General features: G+C 41.6%; 1 protein-coding gene across 1 annotated transcript; it reads left to right on the forward strand.

Moving 5' to 3' along the window:
* Positions 1-2,075: 2,075 nt before the first annotated feature.
* LOC308273677 (lymphoid enhancer-binding factor 1-like) lies at positions 2,076-2,639 on the forward strand (the record flags this gene model as incomplete). The annotated part of the gene is made up of 1 exon (XM_080710932.1): positions 2,076-2,639. The coding sequence occupies one exon, from the start codon at positions 2,076-2,078 to the stop codon at positions 2,637-2,639; it is 564 nt and encodes a 187-aa protein (XP_080567058.1).
* Positions 2,640-9,457: the final 6,818 nt, after the last annotated feature.

Here is a 9,457-nt window from a genome sequence, read left to right on the forward strand (position 1 = left end):
CGCGGGCCACATCTACCCTCGCAGCACCAGGCTCCAGAGAGGAGGGAGACTCAGGACAGAGCTCAAATCCAGAGAGGAGGTACGCAGGCCTCACGGCCTAGGATGCAGCAGCAGTGCCTTACTGCCAGCGGCAGTGGCGAATTCACCAGACGGCTCCAGACCAACGCACTCAACCAGCCACCAGACTCCAGAGAGGAGGGGTGGACAGCGAGCCGAGGTGAGCAGTTGCTGAACAGCCGGGTGGCAGTCAGCAGTTTTTGTGGCACAAGGAGCGTCTAAAGCTCCCAAGGGCCAGGCTCAGCACACCCTGCAGGGACTCAGAGGGGAGCTCAAAACCAGAGAAGAATTACGCCACCCTCACGGCTGAGGACGCAGCAGCAGTGCTTTACTGCCAGCAGCAGCGGCAAATTCACCGGACAGCTCCAGACAACACACTCAACCAGCCACCAGACTCCAGAGAGGAGGGGTGGACAGTGAACCAAGGTGAGCAGTTGCTGAGCAGCCGGACGGCAGTCAGCAGTTTTTTCGGCGCAAGGAACGTCTAAAGCTCCCAAGAGCCTGGCTCAGCACACCTGGCAGGGACTCAGAGCGGAGCTCAAAACCAGAGAAGAAATAGGCCAGCCTCACAGCCGAGGGCGTGGCAGCAGTGCCATATTGCCAGTGGCAGCAGCAGCAAGTTCACCGAGTCCACTACAGCTCCATCAGCGCACTCAACAACCGTGAGTCAAACTGCGGCCCCTAGAGGAGAAATCCCAGTACTGCACTCCAAGGGACATGCGCATATAATCTCCCTGGGTTGGAGATTTTAGCAGTCCAACCCAGTGGGGGAGTGGCGGTGGCAGAGATATCACACCATAGTCACAACTCCCCGCTGGAGAATGCCCAACCTGGCACCCCCCATGGTCTAAAGCAGCCTCGATTGACTCCCTGGGTCTGAGACTCTGCGATACAACCCAGTAAAGGAGTAGTGGGGACTGAGATACCACAGACTCGAGATCCACAGCACCTTAAGTGAAGTCGTAGTGACCTAGGGAAGAACCCAGAGAAGGCACAAACTTCCGAAATCATGGGAAAGAGGAATAACAATGGAGCAATAAATGCCCACAACCCCACAACATCAGAACCTGATAACCCAGAAATCCAGAGATCTCTAGAAGATCAAATCAAGAAAATAACTTTAGAAATAATAGAGGACTTTCGAAAAGAATTTAGAGAGAGTCAAAAAGAGATAAAGGATGCAATCAATGAAGTAAAGGCCTCAATTCAAAGTACAAACAACTGATTAGACCACATGGAGAATAGAATCTCGCTCCTAAAAGATGATCACTCCAAAAATGAACGCATAGTTTCTAATCTAGAAAAAAATATCCAACAGCAGGAATCTGACATTGAAGAAATATGGGCCCATTTTAAGAGAGCTAACCTAAGATTAATTGGAATAGAGGAGGGAAAAGAAGGTGAAACCAAAGGGATCAATAAGGTCGCGGGCCACAGCTGCCCGGGCGGGCGCGCGCCGGTCCCCGCACCCCGAGAGGCTGGCCCGCGCCACCACCGCCCACAGCCCCACTCACTTCCAACGGGTGGCTCTGCTGGGGTTAGTTTGGGTCCAAATCAGCCCCTCCATTGGCCCAGAAGAAAGGCGAGCCCGAGCCGCTGGTTGGCAGGAGGGCTGGGGCCTGGGGCAGGGAGGAAGGCGCCCATGTCAGGGCGCCGCGGGCACCACGCAGGCCACCAAGCAGGTGGCCAGACAAGCACACACCTCTCAGGAATCCTACCACGACAAGGCCAGAGAACACCCTGAAGATGGAAAGCATCCAGATGGAGGCCTGTATAACAAGGGACCCTCCTACTCGAGTTATTCCGGCTACATAATGATGCCAAATATGAACAATGACCCATACATGTCAAATGTATCCCTTTCTCCACCCATCCCAAGAACATCCAACAAAGTGCCCGTGGTGCAACCGTCCCATGCAGTCCACCCACTCATGCCCCTCATCACCTACAGCGATGTGCACTTTTCTCCAAGATCACACCCATCACACATCCCGTCAGATGTCAACTCCAAACAAGGCATGTCCAGACATCCTCCAGCTCCTGATATTCCTACCTTTTACCCGCTATCTCCAGGTGATGTTGGACAGATTACTCCACCTCTTGGCTGGTTTATCCATCATATGTTTCCTGGTCCTCCTGGTCCCCATACAACTGGCATCCCTCATCCAGCTATTGTAATGCCTCAGGTCAAACAGGAGCATCCCCACACAGACAGTGAGCTAATGCACGTGAAGCCTCAGCATGAACAGAGAAAGGAGCAGGAGCCAAAAAGACCTCACATTAAGAAGCCTCTGAATGCTTTTATGTTATACATGAAAGAAATGAGAGCAAATGTCGTAGCCGAGTGTACTCTGAAGGAAAGTGTGGCTATCAACCAGATCCTAGGCAGAAGGTGGCATGCCCTCTCCCGGGAAGAGCATGCTAAATATTATGAATTATCACAAAAAGAGAGACAGCTACATATGCAGCTTTACCCAGGCTGGTCTGCAAGAGACAATTACGGTAAGAAGAAGAGGAAGACAGAGAAGCTGCAGGAATCTACATCAGGTACAGGTCCAAGAATGACAGCTGCCTACATCTGAAACATGGTGGAAAACGAAGCTCCTTCCCCACATGCAAAGCCAAGGCAGCGACCCCAGGACCTCTTCTGGAGATGGAAGCTTGTTGAAAACCTAGCCTGTCTCCCCAGCTTGTCCAGGCGAGCCCACAGGAGTGCTGACACCAACTCTATGCTGAGGTCACCACTAGAGATGCTGCTCCACAGAGACACTGCCAGCCACCTTCTGTCTACTGCAATAGCCAACTTCCAAAAGAAAGCATAAAAAAGGTTTGTTTTTTTATATATATATATATAAAGGAAATGTAAAAGCACATGCAAATGCTCGTGGGCCCATCAGCTTAGCAGCTTTTCTCCCTGCGTCTCTTGCCTCCATACCTGGAACCTTCTGGCAAGGACAGTAACTTGGCTGCATTTGCATGCCACGTGCAACTGGAGCCAGAAGCCAGTGCGTCCGTCAGCGTCCCAGTGGAGGAATTTGTGGAAGTTCCGAAACTCTTTGTTTCTGTCGTTTTTCTTTTTCTTCCTTTCTCCCCAAGCTTTTATTTAACAGTGCAAAAGGATCAATCTCATGTTTGCTTCTTTTTTTAAACTTGAATTTTTTTTAATTTACACTTTGTAGTTTTAATTTTCGTGTGTATTTTGCTAGCTATGAGCTTTTAAATAAAAATTCAAAGGTCTGGAAAAGTTTGAAATGGAAAGAAGCCTTTTTCTGAGAAAGCTTGTCCAGTTAGCAGCTTCTCTGTGAATTGCCCATGACAAACAGTGACCTCTCTGTCCTTGTAAGGTGTTTGATAGAGTTAAATAAACTTAATAGCCAAATTCACTCTCTCAGTAGCAGTTGGCAACCCTGTTTCACTTTTTCTTCTGATTTGCTTTTCTTTTTTTAAATGGTAAACCTTAACATACTTTCAGCAGACTGGTTTGCAGTGAATTTTTATTTCTTTCCTTCTCCTTTTATAAAAAAGCCCAGCACTTGAATTGTTATTACTTTAAACGTTCTGTATTTGTATCTGTTTTTATTAGCCAATTAGTGGGATTTTATGCCAGTTGTTAAAATGAGCATTGATGTACCCATTTTTTTTAATAGCAGGGCACATCCTTTGTCACAAATTGTCATCTAACATTTGTCATTCCAGTTTGAGTTGATGTGCTGAGCATTTTTTTTAAAAAGCTTTGTAATAAAACATTTTTTAAAAAGTGGAAAAAAAACAAAGGGATCAATAATCTCTTCAAGGAAGTGATAGCAGAAAATTTTCCAAACATAGAGCAAGAGGTCGATACACAGGTCCAGGAAACTTATAGAACTTCCTTTAGACAGGATCAGAGAAGAGGATCCCCACACCACATAATTGTCAAAATGACTAATGTGAAAGCCAAGGAGAGAATCTTAAAGGCAACAAAAACAAAAGGCCACGTGACATTCAGAGGCAAACCAATTAGAATCACTCCAGACTTCCCAAACCAAGTCATGAAAGCCAGAAGGGTGTGGAGTAACATATTCCAAATTCTGAAAGAAAACAACTTCTAGCCAAAAATTTCCTACCCAGCAAAACTATCTATCAAATTACATGGGGAAATAAAAGCTTCCATGACAAACAGAAACTGAAGGAATTTATGTCTTCAAAACCAGCGTTAGAGAAAATACTCAAGGAGATTAACTGCAAAGAGGAAATGGGTAATACATGCCAGAACCAAAGAAACAAGAATTGTCATCCAGCAGACAACTAATCAAAAAAGAATAAACAGTATCTCAAACAGAAATAAGATCTTAACATGTTGAGAATTAAAAATTATCTCTCTATAATCACACTGAATGTAAATGGCCTCAACTCCCCAATAAAAAGACATAAAATGGCAAAATGGATTAAAAGCCAGAATCCATCCATCTGCTGCTTACAAGAAACACACCTTACAAGTAAAGATAGGAAAAAACTCAAGGTAAAGGGCTGGAGCAAGGTAATCCATGCTAATGGTACTCGAAGACAAGCAGGAGTAGCAACTATAATATCAGACAAGTTAGACTTCAAACCCAAACTTATTAGAAGAGACAAAGAAAGTCACATTTTACTGGTAAAAGGAATAGTCCAGCAAGAGGAAATAACAATAATCAACATCTATGCCCCAAACATAGGGGCAGCTACTTTCATAAATCAAACTCTTTGTGACATGAAGTCACACATAAATCCCAACACAATAATACTGGGAGACTTCAACACACGTCTCACAATACTAGACTGATCTTCCAGACAAAGGGTCAGTAAAGATGTCTCAGAACTAAAGAACACCATTAACCAAATGGACCTGGTGGACACATAGAGAATATTTCACCCAACTACAGTGGAGTTTACATTTTTCTCAGCTGCTCACAGAATGTTCTCCAAAACAGATCACATCCTGGGACACAAAATGAGCACTAGCAAATTTAAAAAGTGTTACATACTTCCCTGTGACATTTCAGACCATAATGGAATGAAACTAGAAATCAACTATAAGAAGACCCAGAGAAACAATATAAACATGTGGAGACTGAACACCACACTTCTGAATGAAGAATGGGTCATAGAAGATGTAAAAGGTGAAATCAAGAAATTTCTAGAAACAAATGAAAATAAAGAAACAACATATGAAAACCTCTGGGACACTTTGAAGGCAGTATTAAGAGGAAAATTTATAGCACTGAGTGTTCACATAAGAAAAACAGAAAACGTTCAAATAAATAACCTAATGACACACCTCAAAGCCCTTGAAAAGCAGGAACAATTGAACCCCAAAGCCAGAAGAAGACGGGAAATTATTAAAATTAGAGCCGAAATTAACAAAATAGAGAATAAAAAACAATACAGAAAATCAACAAAATCAAAAGCTGGTTTCTTGAAAAAATTAACAAGATAGATAAACCACTAGCCAACCTAACTAAAAAAAAGAGAGAGAATCAACCCAAATTATGAAGATAAGGGATGAAAAAGGAGAAATTACAACTGACAGTGCAGAAATCCAGAGGATTATCAGAAACTACTTTGAAAAACTATACTCCAACAAAATGGAAAATCTGGAGGAAATCGACAACTTCCTGGATAAATACATCTTTCCTAAACTGAGTCAAGAAGATATAGAACATTTAAATCCACCAATAACAATCAAAGAGATTGAAACAGCAATAAAGAGCTTACCATCAAAGAAAAGCCCAGGACCAGATGGTTTCCCAAGTGAATTCTATAAAACCTTTATAGAAGAGCTAACCCCAATACTCCTCAAAATATTTCGGGAAATAGAAAAAACTGGGACTCTTCCAAATACATTCTATGAAGCCAACATCACACTAATACCCAAACCGAATAAAGACAGTTCAAGGAAGGAAAACTACAGGCCTACATCTCTGATGAACTTGGATGCAAAACTATTAAACAAAATACTAGCAACACACATTCAAAATCACATCAAGAAAATCATACACCATGACCAGGTAGGGTTCATCCCAGGGATGCAAGGCTGGTTCAACATACGAAAATCAATCTATGTAATTCACCATATAAACAGAATCAAAGACAAAAATCACATGATCATTTCAATAGATGCTGAAAAACATTTGATAAAATTCAACATCCATTTATGATAAAAACACTGCAGATAATTGGAATAGAAGGAACATATCTCAACATTATTAAGGCAATCTACAATAAGCCCACTGCCAATATCATATTAAATGGGAAAAAACTTCAATATTCCCCCTAAAAACTGGAATGAGACAAGGATGTCCATTATCACCACTTCTCTTCAATATAGTACTAGAGACTCTAGCCAGAGCAATAAGGCAAGAAAAGGAAATCAAAGGAGTACAAATAGTAAAAGAAGAACTTAAGCTTTCACTATTTGCAGATGACATGATACTATATTTAGAAAACCCAACAAACTCAACCAAAAGGCTTATAGAACTGATCAACAAATTCAGCAAAGTGTCTGGATACAAAATCAATCTTAAAAAATCAGAAGCTTTCCTGTACAACAACCATAAATCCACTGAAAAAGAAATTCAGAAAACACTTCCACTCAGGATCTCCCACAAAAAAATAAAATACTTAGGAATAAACTTGACCAAGGAGGTAAAAGATCTCTACGAAGAAAATTATAAAAAACTGAAAAAAAGAAATTGAAGAAGATCTTAGAAGATGGAAGGATCTTCCATGTTCATGGATTGGCAGAATAAATATCATTAAAATGGCCATCCTTCCAAAAGTGATCTCTCAGATTTAATGCAATGCCCATTAAACTACCAAGATCATTCCTCACAGACATAGAAAAATCAGTCCTTAAATTTATCTGGAATAACAAAAAGCCCAGAATAGCCAAGGTAGTTCTCAGCAACAAAAACCATGCAGGAGAAATCACAATACCTGACTTTAAACTATACTACAAAGCCTTTGTAATAAAAACAGCATGGTACTGGCACAAAAACAAATATATAGACTAATGGAGCAGAATAGAAGACCCAGAAGCAAGTCCACACACTTTTAGTCAATTGATTTTTGACAAAGGGGCCAAAAACATACACTGAAAAAAAGATAGCCTCTTCAACAAATGGTGTTGGCAAAACTGGTTAACCATATGCAGAAAATTGGAAATTAATCCCACTTTTTCACCCTGTACAAAAGTCAACTCAAGATGGATCAAAGACTTGGAAATTAAGCTCCTTGAAGAAGACATAGGTCCCCAACACTACAACACATAGGGACAGACAAACATTTCCTCAACAAGACCCCAAAGGCACAACAAATTAAAAGGAGAATCAATACATGGAATTGCATGAAACTGAAGAGCTTCTATTCAGCGAAGGAAACTATCAAGAACCTCAATCGAGAGCCAACAGAATGGGAGAAGATTTTTGCCACCTATACCACCAATAGAGGACTAATATCTAGAATATACAGAGAACTCAAGAAACTCAACACTTAGAAAACAAAGCATCCAATAACAAAATGGGCAAGAGAACTAAATAGACACTTCACAAAAGAAGAAATTCAAATGACCAATAAATGCATGAAAAAATACTCAACATCACTGGCAATCAGAGAGATGCAAATCAAAACTACCCTGAGATTTCACCTAACTCCAACTAGAATGACAATCATTCAAAACACAAACAACAACAGATGCTGGCGAGGATGTGGAGAAGTGGGAACTTTAAGACATTGTTGGTGGGATTGCAAATTAGTGCAACCACTTTGGAAAACAGTATGGAGAATCCTCAGAAGAATGGGAACACACCTACCATTTGATCCAGCAATACCACTGTTGGGTATCTACCCAAAAGAAAAGAAACCAAACTACCAAACTAATGCATGTGTATCTATGTTCATAGCTGCACAATTCACCATAGCCAAACTATGGAACCAGCCAAGATGTCCATCAACAGATGAATGGATTACAAAACTGTGGGATATGTACACAATGGAATTTTACTCATCCATCAAAAAAAACTCAATTACATCATTTTCAGGGAAATGGATGGAACTGGAGGACATTATGCTAAGTGAGATTAGTCATTCACACAAAATAAGGAATCAGATGCTTTCCCTAATATGTGAGAGTTTGGGGGAAATGGGTCATAGGAGGAACTCTTGAAAAAGGAAATCCTATAGAGGAGCAAACAAGACAACCTAAAGGAGGATAAAGAAGGGGGGAAGAGGAAAATCTCTAAAACACTAAGCCAGGGAAGGAGGGACGGGGAGGGAATGGGGTGGGAATTGGGTAGGGGTTAAATCAGCGATGTGTACATGTTTGTACACAAAAGTTTTTTTTACCCAATAAGATGTTTGAATTTGATGCACCAATTAAAAAAAAGTATGGAAAAAAAAGTAATCAAAGGAAGTGCTGGAGAGCTCCATGGCACAACAACATGAGGACACAGTGTCCAAATACAGGCCGTCCGTTAATCAATCAATGACCGGCAGAGCACTTCCTGGGAAGAGCTAGGTTAGTGGTTCTCAACCAAAAAATTAAAATGCTTAGGTTTCAATTCTAGAAATTAAAAAGTGGTTTGAAGTCAGATGTGGTAGTGCACTTGGGAAGCTGAGACAAGACGATCACAATTTGAAGCCAGCCTCTGCAACTTAGTGAGGCCCTCAGCAACTTAGCAAGACTAAAATATAGAATTAAAAATAAAAAGATTAGGGATGTGGCTCAGAGGTAGAATGCACCTGGGTTAAATCCCCAGTACCATAAAAAAAAACAAAAAACACTTCCTTTCTTCTTTCCTCTCATATCCAACTGCAATAGAAACTACTGTTAGAAGCTGCAAAATTAGGAAACCTAAAACAAAGTAGCTTATACTCTCATTAGAGACACCAGATTTTCTCATCCTAATTTAACTTCAGGAGGTGGAAAGCCTCCTGACACTCAGTCCCTATGTTTTAGATAAGAAACCTGAAGTCCAGAAAAAAAAAGAGCCATGCTAAGATACTCAAGTCCAGCATATACAACAGGGGAAACCCTGATGCCAAGCTCACCCCCTCTGCAGAGAGCACGTGTGTGTTGGGAAGCACATGGTTCCTGGGACAGCAAGCTGTGACACTGTAGTATGTAGCTGACTTTCAAACAAAAGCAAGCAATTTTTTGAGTTTGTTTTTTGGGGGGGTTGTTTTGGTTTTGGCTTTGGTACTTAGGATTGAACCTAGGGGCATTCTAATCTCTGAGCTATACCCCCAGCCATTTTTATTTTTTTTTTATTTTTGAAACTGGCTCTCATGAAGTTACTAAGGTTGGCCTGGAAACTACCATCCGCCTGCCTTAGATCCCAAGTGCTGAAATGTCAGGCACGTGTGACTGTCCCCCACTCAAATATGC

Source organism: Muscardinus avellanarius (genome assembly GCF_963383645.1).
Source record: "Muscardinus avellanarius genome assembly, chromosome: 14".
Taxonomy (NCBI): Eukaryota; Metazoa; Chordata; class Mammalia; order Rodentia; family Gliridae; genus Muscardinus; species Muscardinus avellanarius.